The sequence below is a fragment of the Vanessa cardui genome, chromosome 8, assembly GCF_905220365.1.
Source record: "Vanessa cardui chromosome 8, ilVanCard2.1, whole genome shotgun sequence".
NCBI classification, from domain to species: Eukaryota; Metazoa; Arthropoda; class Insecta; order Lepidoptera; family Nymphalidae; genus Vanessa; species Vanessa cardui.
The window spans coordinates 14,346,837-14,360,930 of NC_061130.1; the positions used below are offsets into that span (position 1 = coordinate 14,346,837).

At 42.9% G+C, this 14,094-nt stretch overlaps 1 protein-coding gene across 1 annotated transcript in view; it reads left to right on the top strand.

Annotated features, from left to right (window-relative positions):
• The window catches only part of LOC124531800 (dynein axonemal heavy chain 2), a 58,838-nt gene that overhangs the window by 44,526 nt on the left and 218 nt on the right, over nucleotides 1-14,094 (top strand). Inside the window, exons 65-79 of the mRNA XM_047106327.1 lie at nucleotides 553-752; nucleotides 1,186-1,349; nucleotides 1,810-1,956; nucleotides 2,710-2,855; nucleotides 3,230-3,390; nucleotides 3,740-3,944; nucleotides 4,639-4,824; nucleotides 5,486-5,670; nucleotides 6,556-6,697; nucleotides 7,035-7,115; nucleotides 8,222-8,389; nucleotides 9,093-9,195; nucleotides 9,376-9,533; nucleotides 12,614-12,729; nucleotides 13,205-13,338. Coding sequence (XP_046962283.1) covers nucleotides 553-752; nucleotides 1,186-1,349; nucleotides 1,810-1,956; nucleotides 2,710-2,855; nucleotides 3,230-3,390; nucleotides 3,740-3,944; nucleotides 4,639-4,824; nucleotides 5,486-5,670; nucleotides 6,556-6,697; nucleotides 7,035-7,115; nucleotides 8,222-8,389; nucleotides 9,093-9,195; nucleotides 9,376-9,533; nucleotides 12,614-12,729; nucleotides 13,205-13,338 — 2,296 coding nt within the window. The remainder of the gene's footprint in view (nucleotides 1-552; nucleotides 753-1,185; nucleotides 1,350-1,809; nucleotides 1,957-2,709; nucleotides 2,856-3,229; nucleotides 3,391-3,739; nucleotides 3,945-4,638; nucleotides 4,825-5,485; nucleotides 5,671-6,555; nucleotides 6,698-7,034; nucleotides 7,116-8,221; nucleotides 8,390-9,092; nucleotides 9,196-9,375; nucleotides 9,534-12,613; nucleotides 12,730-13,204; nucleotides 13,339-14,094) is intronic.

Here is a 14,094-nt window from a genome sequence, read left to right on the forward strand (position 1 = left end):
ACAAATTTCATAGAAATTCTGCCACATGTGTATTCCACCAACCCGCATTGGAACAGCGTGGTGGAATATGTTCCAAACCTTCTCCTCAAAGGGAGAGGAGGCCTTTAGCCCAGCAGTGGGAATTTACAGGCTGTTGTTGTTGTTGTTGTATCCAATATCCTATAGTGTAATTGTTCATTTTAAAGCTTTTATTTCTTTGGAGTAAGTTTCGTAAAAAAAAACCAATCTACAGAAACAAATACAAAACATCCTCTGAATTTGTCAATTAGTTGGAATAAAAAAGCTAATCTACCATTGTTGGCATTTTTATTCTTACAAATTATGCAAAAAGCTTATTGAGTTTTTCACCATTTTTTACGAAATCTAATTAATAAATCACAGCGCCCTTATACACATTCCTCCACAATTGTCGGGTAAAGGGGGTGGCACATTTCCATAAAGCATATAAGTTTATTGGTAACACACAATTAAGCAAGTTACACGAAGTATCTCAACCTCTGAACATGAACATATTGAATTGTAATATAAAACAATCGCTTCTTACTTCTCCAGGGTTACGTGCCAGTAGCGGTTCGCGCTTCTGTGCTTTTCTTCGCTCTAAACGACTTGTCTCGCATCGACCCCATGTACCAGTTCTCTCTGGACGCCTATATTGACCTCTTCACGTACTCCATCGACCGCAGTCCTAAGGGCGGCGAGCTGCAGGACAGAATCAGCAACCTCAATGAATTCCACACATTTGCTGTTTACAAGTAATTTTGACAACAATTCATTTGATATCTCCTTTGTCTATATAACACTCACCCTTGAACACAAAAATACAAAGTATTGCTATGTGGTGGAAGAATGTCTGATATGTAGGTGCTATACTACGACAAGACTTAGATGTAGCATCGGCAAAATTTGTAAAATCGATCACATCCGAATTAAGTACGCTCTCCCAAATTATCAATATTTATTTCTCATGTGAATATGATCTTTACACAAACGTAATAACTTGTAATATCACATGACCTCATATATTTGTCAATTTGAGGCGTCAATTTACATGCACGAATAGCGTCGAATGGCGCGATAGGGAGCTATTTCTATTGGTTGTGTAAATCGGCAGTAATTGGTTTTATTGGATTTGCCGATGCTGCATTGGTTGTGTCGTACTATACCTATCCATCCTTCTTCTTCCAGGAACACATGTCGTGCACTGTTCGAGCGTCACAAGCTGCTGCTATCCTTCCACATGGTGTCTCGGATCCTCTTCCAGATGGGCAAGATGAGCACAAACGAATACCTGTTCCTACTCAAAGGCGGAGTGGTGCTGGACCGCTCTGAACAGCCTGATAACCCTACCAGTGAGATGTTCTACAGAAAATTATAAAAATAAAATTTAATTCTTATAAGATCCAGTTATTATGTTAGAAACATATTTTTATTTTGCTGACGGATAGTAGAAATATCTTCAAATATAATTAAGGTATCATTGGTTTGCTACCAGTAACACACGAATATCAAGAAGATTCTTAAGAAATACAACATGATCGCCGGTCTGGTAAATTGCGACTATCTTATATTAGAAATTTGAAAGTAACTCTATCTGTCTTTCGTGCTTTCAAAACCAAACCGCTGAACCGAATTTGATGAAATTGAGTATGAAGCAAATTTGAACTCCAAGAAAGAACTGGCTACATTTTTTAACTAACACATGACAGCCAATACCATAAAATGCTAGCGAAGTCGCGGGCGATTACTATTAATTTATATTATGTCCCAACAGTATGCAATGGTGACCAAAAATATGCTATCTCATTACAGATTGGCTACCCGACGACTGTTGGGACAATATTACGGAGCTGGACAAGTTACCCGGTTTCCATGGCGTCATTGACAGCTTCGAGGTGTTCTCGAAGGAGTGGCGCGAGTGGTACCTTCATCCCGAGCCAGAATCCCAGCCGCTGATTGGTTCGTACAACTATTACTCTATTGGCTATTATTTGGAATATACATTTGTGGTAAAAATTTGGTGAAATATAACTTGAGAATGTGATAGTGACGAATAATAAGGTATTTAGCCTGAGCATCGAACTTTGTATGTAGCAACTCGCGTCTGCAGACTGGGATCAGTATAGCAAGTTTCCTACATACCTATACCATTTCTGTAGGCTTTTGAAGAAACTAGGGAGTGTTAACTATAAATTAATATATGATAGAACTCAAGCGAAAGGATGAATCGTATTTATTCATCAGAGCGTGTAAAATATCGACGGTTCGGTAGCGATGGAGTCACGCGTCTAGCCGATAGGAAAGTTTGTTTGTATTTTTTATAGTACACCACATAGAAAAATAAAATAAAATTACACATACATTTGGCTTTAATAGAAAACGCGTACAATTTTGGCGACCTTATCGCTATCACTTCCAGGCAACCAACGGTGTTGTTTAGGATAGCTAGCATAGAATACGAGGTGTGTGGTGCTGTACTAAAAAGTTTTGGTTACAAATCTCGAACTTGATTTTCTTTATTCATTCAAAGACGTGCTTAAACTCATTTCCAAACAAGAAAATAATAACACAGCCAACAATTGTGTGGTGATGTGGTCTTATTTGAATAAAACGAAGTAAAATTGTTGTTATATAATATGTATATATTAATATATGTATATATTATATAATAACAATTACACTTCGGATGAGTGACGTACACGCGCGTTGCAGGCGACTGGAACGACATCTGCAATGAGTTCCAGCGCATCCTGTTCGCGCGCTCGCTGCGCGTGGACCGCGTGGCGGCGTGCGTCAGCGCCTACGTCGTCAACGTGCTCGGCCCGCGCTACGTCGAGCCGCCCGTGCTCGACATCAAGGTGCCATTTCCAACCATTCTTGGTGGTAGGGCTTTGTGCGAGCCCGTCTGGGTAGGTACCACCCACTCACCAGTCATTCTACCGCCAAATAACAATACTCATTATTGTTGTGTTCCGGTCTGAAGGATGAGTCAGTGTAACTACAGGCACAAGGGACATAACTTAGTTCCCAAGGTCGGTGGCGCATTGACGATGTAAGGAATAGTTAGTATTTCTTACAGCGTCATTGTCTATGGGTGATGGTGACCACTTACCATCAGGTGGCCCATTTGCTCGTCCGCCAAGCTTTACCATAAAAATAGGTGCACACGCAGAGCGCCAGCTACTAGGAGTACCGGCACAGTCTCGCTCATATAATCGTGTGTAACGCGCAGGCGGCATGGGAGGAATCCACGTGGAAGACCTCCCTTCTGTTCGTGCTGTCGCCGGGCGTGGATCCCACGTCGGCGCTCATCCAGCTCGCCATCGATGTGAAAATGTTCGACAAATTCCAGTCCCTCAGCTTAGGGCAGGGGCAGGCGCCCACTGCGGCGAGGTGGGTCTTAGTAGTTTTCAAAGCACAGCATATACTCTACTACTCGTCCAGTAGACAAGGATTTTTTTTTTTAAATAAATATGAGACAACATCACATACATTACTCTGATCCCAATGTAAGTAGCTGAAGCACTTGTGTTATGGAAATCAGAAGTAACGACGGTACCACAAACACCCAGACCCAAGACAACATAGAAAACTAATGGTAATCTACATCGACTCGGCCGGGAATCGAACCCGGGACCTCAGAGTGGCGTACCCATGCAAACCGGTGTACACACCACTCGACCACGGAGGTCGTCAAAAGGATGGTAGTAAACAAGCAAGATGCCGTGTTCTCGTGCGTTAGGATGCTGGCCCACGGCATGAAGGAGGGCGGCTGGGTGTTCCTGGCGAACTGCCACCTGGCGTGCGTGTGGCTGGGCGCGCTGCGCGGGCTCGACAACCCGCGCATCCACCCGCGCTTCCGCCTGTGGCTGTCGTCCATGCCCGACGACAAGTTCCCACTGGGAGTTCTGCAGCGCTCCATCAAGATGACCACCGAGCCGCCCCAGGTGACTCCACAAACTCGGACAGACGATAACTTTGGACTTTTACTTATTTTATAAATTCAAACTCAGCTCGATTAGATATAAATACATTTATTTAACATAATAGGTTCAATCGGCATAATTCCAAGTTGTACAATCAATCACCCTTAATTTTCATGATAACCCCGTTCGAAACCCCGATTCTGACCACCGACCGCTTTCTTTTGTTTTTCTTCTTTTATTTTTCCTGTCAATCTGTCCAGTCATCCAATTGGTCAGCCGATCAAAGTCGGCTTTCTTTACCAGCCAACCACGACGCAATAGTGTTACCATCTCTAAATCAGAATAACACAATTAAAACACTTAGCTTTTTAGAAATGAGCCGAGATGGCCCAGTGGTTAGAACGCGTGCATCTTAACCGATGATTGCGGTTTCAAACCCAGATAAGCGCCACTGAACATTCATGTATTTAATGTGTGTTTATTATTAATCTTGTGCTCGGCGGTGAAGGAAAACATCGTAAGGAAACCTGTTTGTGTAATTTCACAGAAATTCTGCCACATGTCTATTCCACCAATCAGCATTGTAACAGCGTGGTGGAATTTGTTCCAAACTTCCTAAAAGAGGGGGCCTTAGCTCAGCGGTGGGGAATTTATAGGCTGTCGTTTTTTTTTAAAATGGAGTCTTTAACATTTTTCGTGATGGTTTATGTTGCAGGGTCTGAAGGGCAACTTAGTGAGGCTGTTCGCCAATTTGAACGAGGATAAATTCGACGAGGCCACTCCCATGTATCGGCGGCTACTCTTTTGCGTGTCCTTTTTCCACTGTTCGCTTATAGCTCGCAAACGTTTTCGTCAGCTTGGATACAATGCCGTCTACAGTTTTAACGATTCAGATTTTGAGGTAAATGCAAAAAAAATAAGTGTATATTCGAATATTTTATGGTATAGGTTGACGGACGATATTGTCCACCTGATGGTAAGTGATTACAAATGGTCACAGACAATGGTGCTGTAAGAAATAGTAACCATTTCTTGCATCGCCAATACGCCACCAACCTTGGAAACTAAGGTGGTATTTCCGTTGGGCCTCTAGTTGCACTGGCTCACTCATCTTTCAAATCAGAAACCAACAATACTGAGAACTGTTGTTTGGCGGTAGAATATCTGATAAGTGGTTGGTACCTACCCAGACGGGCTTGCAACCCTACCATCAAGTTAAAGTTTATGAAAGACAAGCTCTGTTCGCGACCTTGTACGCGTATGAATTTACCAAAAAAAAATGGTATCCTAAGTTACTCCTTATTATATCAGTTATCTGCCAGTGAAAATCCCGTCAAAATCGGTCCAGCCGTTCCAGAGATTAGCTGGAACAAACAGACAGACAAACAAAAATTGTATAAAATGTAATTTTGTTATATATACCGTGTATACGTTATGTTGCATACGTATGCATTGAGTAAAAAAGGACTATTTTAATATGACAAACAGACACTCCAATTTTATTATATGTATAGATTCGAGATATTTTATGCTGACGGAGAGTGGGCTAAGTTTTTGTTTAGGTTTCAGATAATCTGCTTGCAAATTATTTAGAGGAGTATGATGAGGTGCCGTGGGACGCACTCAGGTATCTCTTCGCCATCATCAACTACGGAGGGCATATTACTGACGACTGGGATAAACGCGTTCTCATCGCCTACATCAACCAGTTCTTCTGTGAGGAGGCGCTGGATACGCCATTTTATAGGTATTTGGACACTTGTTTATTTTATCCACATATTTATCGGAGTTAAAAAAAGATTTTTTACGTACATTCGTGTGCATTTTTTTATTTAGTACAAAAGCATAGGTTATTTATTTTATTGTTATTAAACATTGAGTTTAGTGTTTGTTTATATAAAGATGTAATATTTTCCGAACACAATGGGACGAAAGTAAAATAAATAATGTTTGATATCGAACTCATGGGACATCGTTGGTCGAGAGCTTCCACTTTGAATGTCATGACCAAGCTACTGTCGGAGATTTGGAAGTAAAATATATAGCTGGACAATTAGTAAATGATACTGTTAGCAAATACGTACAGATACAGTCTGTATCTCTAATCCTTCTTAGAATTGAATAGGCTATAGGTTCAATGAACTGATACGGCCCAGTGGTTGGACACGTGCATCTTAACCGATGATTTCGGGTTCAAATCCAGGCAAGCACCACTATATATATGTGCTTAATTTGTGTTTATAATTCATCTCGTGCTCGGCGGTGAAGGAAAACATCGTGAGGAAAACTGCATGTGTTTAATTTCATCGAAATTCTGCCACATGTGTATTCCACGAAATGGAAAGGGAACAGCATGGTGGAATATGTTCCAAATTCTCTCCTTAACGTAGGGGAGGCAATTGGCCCAGCAGTGGGAAATTTAGAGGCTGTTACATTACATGTGCATTCCATTAACCCGCATTGGAACAGCGTGGTGGAATATGTTCCACACCCACTCCTTAATGGGAGACTGTTTACGTTACGGTTTTTTCCTTTACTAAAGGGTTAATAGTTGTCATACATATCATTTTTGTTTACGGTAATATCTGCTAATGTTTACGTCACACCAATATCAGTATTCCTTGTCACTTAGACTATCGAGCATACCCTCGTACCATATTCCCCGTGATGGCAGCCTGGAGTCGTATCGAGACTTCCTTGATCTATTGCCGGCCGCCGAACGCGCTGAGTCAGTGGGACAACACGCCTCGGCTGACGTCGCTACATTGGCACAAGTAAATTATTAAAAACTTCATCAAATGTTGAGCCAAGATGGCCCAGTGGTTAGAACACGTGCATCTTCTCCGATGATTGCGGGTTTAAACCCAGGAAAGCACTGCTGAATATTCATGTGCTTAATTTGTGTTTATAATTCATCTCGAGCTCGGCGGTGAAGGAAAAGATCGTGAGGAAATCTGCATGTGTCTAATTGCATAGAAATTCTATAGAAATTCTGCCACATGTGTAGCAGTGGGAAATTTACAGACTGTTGTTGTTGTTGTCATTAAATGTTATGAAAAGCTTAAAAAAAATTATACTGGCCTTCTATAATTGTTTTGGTTTTTCGTTTAGGATGCTCGGATCATGTGTTTGACTCTTTTCGCGTTGGCATCGACTGGGGGCGGTGGCGGGGGAGGCGGGGAAGATCAAAAGGTAAACATTCCATACATGTAACCATTCGGAATATTTAACTTAGAAAGCAGTACATAAAAGTCGATTTAAAGCATGTTTCCTTAGAATTATTGTAGGTTGAAGTTGAAATAAATTGTTTATTGAATCTTTAAGATCAAGTCTTCAATCTTCCAATCTTCTTAGTCTCATAAATCTTTACTTTCCGCCATCTTGATAACTGTTGTTGAGTCAAGTTTCGTTCTAGAGTTTGTGATTAACGTCAAAGCGAGTTTTTTTTTCAATTCAGTAGCTTTATGAACATTGATAATTTAAATTATATTCTATAACAACATCCTGTTCAAAAATCAAATCACACTAATAACATTATGGAGTTGCAACTTGGAAGATTAGAAAATCATCCAGAATATCATGAGATATGTAATACGTCGCTCGTAATACTATAAAATATGTATGTATTTATATATTTATAGTTATATATTGTTATTATGTGTATATTGTATGTACATTCAAATAGTAGTTTTTTTTTATTTTTTATTTTTATAATTTATTATCATATATTGTCACAGTCCGTTACAACCACACAGGTTACCATTGAAAATCAGCGTTGGGTTCTTGGAACCCAACTTGGAAGCTGAATGGTACACCTTTTAGGACACGTTAAGCATCATTGTATTGTTTTGTATTGTTGTTGATTTTTTTTTGTATATTAAGATAGCAAGTAGTTATAGTTAGTTAATATGTTTATATTTTTTTGTTGTTTTTTCTTCCTTTTGTTTTAAATTTTTATACTTCTTATTCTTTTATTATGTACTGTATCCTAATAAACATTTCTTTCTTTCTTTCTTTCTTTCTTTCTTTCTTTCTTTCTTTCTTTCTTTCTTTCTTTCTTTCTTTCTTTCTTTCCTTCTTTCTTTCTTTCTTTCTTTCTTTCTTTCTTTCTTTCTTTCTTTCTTTCTTTCTTTCTTTCTTTCTTTCTTTCTTTCTTTCTTTCTTTCTTTCTTTCTTTCTTTCTTTCTTTCTTTCTTTCTTTCTTTCTTTCTTTCTTTCTTTCTTTCTTTCTTTCTTTCTTTCTTTCTTTCTTTCTTTCTTTCTTTCTTTCTTTCTTCATCGGCATCCAATGAATCAAGGTGGACGAGCTCGCAGCGGAGATGCTGTCGAAGCTGCCGAATCGCATCGACGTGGAGACCACGGAGCGGATGATGGGCCCGGAGATCGTGATGCCGATGTGCGTGTCGCTGCTGCAGGAGATCGGATATTACAACGTGCTCATTGGAAACATAGTCGCCGGTCTTCAGGTGAGGCACAAGTGTCTACTGCGACTATTTATCTGAATGTAAACTTATTTGCTATTACATTAGTGGTCGGAACTCGACCGTAATCCATAAAACTATTAGATTCGTCATTTTAAATTGGAAATGGACTACATTTCAGTTTTGATGGGGTATTAAATTTGATAACAAAATCTAAATATCTTGTCGCTTTTACAATAAAATAATCCTAAAAACCAGATATAGGTATTAAAGTGTTGAAATCTAACTTTCTTCTGATCATCGTTTGCTTAAAAAAGGGACAGTTTTGTCCTCGCTTATTCTAAAATGTATTTATGAGTGAGTTTTCATTAGTACAGTGGTATTCGACCACGGTTAGTTAATATTTTTTTTGTTTAAGTTTTATAACCGAATATTCCTTAATTTTTTTTTAATATCTCGTTTCGAATTATTCATAACGTTTTATCCCATGTTGTGTTTTACTTTTTATGATAGGACATTTTATAGTAGGTATTAATTGTTCCTGGTGTTTTACTAGTACTTTGTACTTACAGAGAAAATGATAGTAAAATATTGATTTTAAGGGACGTTCATCGAAAGAAATTTGGAGGGCTAACTTCTTCGAAATGCTGTTATTTGAATTGCAGATGATTCCAAATGATAATTTTCATCTGAATGATAATTTAAGACCCCATACGGTGAAAATTAACTGAAAAATGTTTTACCACAGGAACTACGTCGTGCAATCGAAGGTCTGGTGATAATGTCGGAAATACTAGAGACCATGTACTCTTGTATCTTTGAGGGCAGGGTACCTGGGTTTTGGCAAAAGGGTTAGTTTAAAACGTCAAATTGACTTGTCACTCACACGAAGATACACCGTTCGTATACCAAATGCCTAACGTTTTACACCTATGTTTAGTGTTTCATGACAATAAAAAAATAAAGAACGGTTATTCCAAAAAACGAAAGCAACAAGTATGGAAAGATAAGCGTGGCTCCGCGTGTGTCAGGTCGGCCGTCACTGAAGCCCCTGGGCGCGTGGTGCCGCGAGCTATCGCTGCGCGGCGGGCACCTGTCGGCGTGGGCCGGCGCCCCGCGCGCGCCGCCCGCGCTGTGCTGGCTGCCCGCGCTCGTCGCGCCCACGGGCTTCCTCACCGCCGTCATGCAGGTCTGCCTCTCTCCGTCTCTCTCTCTCTAGCGCGCGCCGCCCGCGCTGTGCTGGCTGCCCGCGCTCGTCGCGCCCACGGGCTTCCTCACCGCCGTCATGCAGGTCTGCCTCTCTCCGTCTCTCTCTCTCTAGCGCGCGCCGCCCGCGCTGTGCTGGCTGCCCGCGCTCGTCGCGCCCACGGGCTTCCTCACCGCCGTCATGCAGGTCTGCCTCTCTCCGTCTCTCTCTCTCTAGCGCGCGCCGCCCGCGCTGTGCTGGCTGCCCGCGCTCGTCGCGCCCACGGGCTTCCTCACCGCCGTCATGCAGGTCTGCCTCTCTCCGTCTCTCTCTCTCTAGCGCGCGCCGCCCGCGCTGTGCTGGCTGCCCGCGCTCGTCGCGCCCACGGGCTTCCTCACCGCCGTCATGCAGGTCTGCCTCTCTCCGTCTCTCTCTCTCTAGCGCGCGCCGCCCGCGCTGTGCTGGCTGCCCGCGCTCGTCGCGCCCACGGGCTTCCTCACCGCCGTCATGCAGGTCTGCCTCTCTCCGTCTCTCTCTCTCTAGCGCGCGCCGCCCGCGCTGTGCTGGCTGCCCGCGCTCGTCGCGCCCACGGGCTTCCTCACCGCCGTCATGCAGGTCTGCCTCTCTCCGTCTCTCTCTCTCTAGCGCGCGCCGCCCGCGCTGTGCTGGCTGCCCGCGCTCGTCGCGCCCACGGGCTTCCTCACCGCCGTCATGCAGGTCTGCCTCTCTCCGTCTCTCTCTCTCTAGCGCGCGCCGCCCGCGCTGTGCTGGCTGCCCGCGCTCGTCGCGCCCACGGGCTTCCTCACCGCCGTCATGCAGGTCTGCCTCTCTCCGTCTCTCTCTCTCTAGCGCGCGCCGCCCGCGCTGTGCTGGCTGCCCGCGCTCGTCGCGCCCACGGGCTTCCTCACCGCCGTCATGCAGGTCTGCCTCTCTCCGTCTCTCTCTCTCTAGCGCGCGCCGCCCGCGCTGTGCTGGCTGCCCGCGCTCGTCGCGCCCACGGGCTTCCTCACCGCCGTCATGCAGGTCTGCCTCTCTCCGTCTCTCTCTCTCTAGCGCGCGCCGCCCGCGCTGTGCTGGCTGCCCGCGCTCGTCGCGCCCACGGGCTTCCTCACCGCCGTCATGCAGGTCTGCCTCTCTCCGTCTCTCTCTCTCTAGCGCGCGCCGCCCGCGCTGTGCTGGCTGCCCGCGCTCGTCGCGCCCACGGGCTTCCTCACCGCCGTCATGCAGGTCTGCCTCTCTCCGTCTCTCTCTCTCTAGCGCGCGCCGCCCGCGCTGTGCTGGCTGCCCGCGCTCGTCGCGCCCACGGGCTTCCTCACCGCCGTCATGCAGGTCTGCCTCTCTCCGTCTCTCTCTCTCTAGCGCGCGCCGCCCGCGCTGTGCTGGCTGCCCGCGCTCGTCGCGCCCACGGGCTTCCTCACCGCCGTCATGCAGGTCTGCCTCTCTCCGTCTCTCTCTCTCTAGCGCGCGCCGCCCGCGCTGTGCTGGCTGCCCGCGCTCGTCGCGCCCACGGGCTTCCTCACCGCCGTCATGCAGGTCTGCCTCTTTCCGTCTCTCTCTAGCGCGCGTCGCCCGCGCTGTGCTGCTTCTTCATTTCTCAGCTTAAGATTAAGGTAGCTAGCACGATATTAGCATTTAGTCAACTGCATCTAGGACGTACTCCACATTTCATCGAGCATACAAGAAGTCCCTCACTAATAGACCGGGAGATGATAATGACAAAATATTTGGTCATTTATGTATGGTGGTTCTTCAGAGGTCTAATCACGTAAAGGCAAAAAGGAAAATGATGGTCATAGCGCTCGCACCGGCGGCCCAGTCGCGTGGGCATTAACCGAACGCGTCGGAAAAATAACGATTGTCGAACGATTTGTTCCACAACAATGCTTGTATTTTCAGATAGTCGAAAAAAAAGAAGAAGGCGGTAGCGTAATGCCATACTTCTCGGGTGTGGCTTACAGCCCGCCATACCGACGCGAATGTCTTAATTTGAATAGAACAATTCAACCATTTGTACCAGGCTAATTTTTGCATAGCTAATTATCGTCGAGTAGCCATTCACGAAAATCACCTTGCCATACTTTTCCGACTGTTCCCAATGGCCGCCATACCACTGCAAAGGAGTAATTTTTTTTTTATCGCCAAACGATTTGTACCACCCTGAAACTTTTTTTAACAGTTCCCTGTATGATCATAAATAGAAGTCTGATAATGCCATACCTGTGGGAGGCGGCGAATGTGAACAATATTTTTTCAAAATCCTAAGATTTTATTCGTAATTCTTTCTGTAAGTTTGAGGTTTAACGAATATAAATACAAAGTTTCAAACACCTAGATGGCGGCAATCTTGCCTTATAAGCAGATGTTATGTTGTATAATATAGTTATAGCATGGGATTATTTTTTTTAGGTTAAATTTTATCCAAATGAACCAAATATGATGATGCCATACTGTAACAAATGATTTTATGTCTTGTACCTTGAAAACATGTCGAAAGATAAAAACCTGATCTTTGATGAAGTATGGCGCCACTTTTTCCCTCTACTACAAGTATGGCAAATATAATAATGGTCACATTGTATCGTATAATTTCTAAAAATCTAAATGCCATACTGGTACAAATCATCCAATTTTGTTTTTCTTTTTCGCCTTTTAGCTCAAGTCCCAACAGTCATCCGCCCCATGTATACAATCTGTAATAACTTTTTTACGTACAATTGCATCCAAATGACGAGACTATAATGATACCATGATGTAAAAAATTATTTTATGTGTTTCACAGTCGTATTTAAAAAAGGTGTTAAATAATTAAGTATTTCAAGTATGGCAGCACTTTTTGGGGCCTTAGTGGGCCGCCAGTGCGAGCGCTACGACCATCATTTTCTTTTTGGCTTTTACGTGATTAGACCCCTGAAGAACCGCCATACTGGTACAAATGACCAAATATTTTGTCATTATCATATCCCGGTCTATAACGGCCAACCTCTCTTAACTTGCTTTACTTAGAGTTTATTTACATTTTCGTTATTGTCGTTGCTTGTCTTTTAACATGACAATATAATATAACTTTTACGACTCTCTGCTAGACCACGGCCCGCGGCGAGGGCTGGCCGATCGACACTCTGTGCTGGGAGTTCAACGTGATGCCGTTGGAGGAAACCGCCTTCGTTCGTCCGCCGAGAGATGGCGGTGTTTATATCAGGTCACACATTCAATCTTCATATTATTGACGTTACAAATAAATACAAAAATAACTTGATACATCTCAAATTCGTTTTATACAACATAATCTAAAATGGCAAAATTGTTCGGAATCGCAACAGAACTGCCTATCATTTTTTTATATTAGTACGTCAAATTGGTCTAGTAGCATCTTTTAAAGTAAATATTTTCCGTATACACTAACACAAATTCTTCGTACAAACATGATGATGTGACCTTCGATTACCGCAAATATTTTAATGCTCATAAAACAGTGAACAGTAAAATGTACATTTTATTTGACTACTTCAATGTGTCTCTTGAATCCGACTACAGGATAAAATGACCTATATTTGTCCTTACTCTCCTACCTCTCCTCCTACCTCTTATATAGACCCATTTTATTTAAGTAAGAAGCGCTTTATAAAGCATTACCTTATTATGATATCATTAACATTACATTCGGTTTCATTCAGGGGCTTGTATTTGGAAGGAGCTAGTTGGTTCCGCAAAGATGGACATTTGCAGGAGCCGCTGCCGATGCAGCTCGTCTTCCCCATGACGCCCATACATTTCAAGCCAGTGCGATCAACGGGCAGGCGGCTGAGGAGTAAGTTCTAAACTTCGATAGGCTATTTGACAATGCGAAAAATAAATTGTGAATTACTGTAATCAGTGCATATTATGAGTTTAAAAAACTTACTAACGAAAGTTGAAAATAGTACTTAATTTATTCAAAAATCCATAAATAGAAATGCATTTTGCATTACATTCAATTATGGAATTTTTAATATGATATTTTTCGGCAAATATGTACTAGAAATAAAAAACACAACTTTTACTGGGTTCCTTGACTTCTACTAAATAATATAGAATGGATTTTAAAAACCAGTCCATTAGCCTATTCTTTAACTTCATACTATATTTGTCTTGTCTTACTATGAACTAGGGATGATGCGGATGCATTTTTTATATCCCCGGATGCGAATTTAGATTGATTTTTTACAAAAATAGAATGGATTTTTATGTTTTATTTATTAGCAGCAGGCATAAAAAATTTGGAGCATTATACTCAATCAAAAGCAACATTGTCGCTTTTTCCTTGTCAAGTCTGTTACGCAGAGATTTGTAAATCAAACCCGCATTATTGAACAATGGGTTGTACGTCTTGTGCGACATCCGCATCTAACTCCGCATCGATTGATGCGGAACTTCCGCAGTTGTGGGATGCAGATGCACAATCTACTAATCTGATTAAATACTGAACGCTCATTGGTCGCCTATTACGTCATCGGCTAACATCAACCAATGACAATTCAGATAGAAAGCAAATTAATAAATCTGTCTTTAAGGAGAGTTTCAGAAA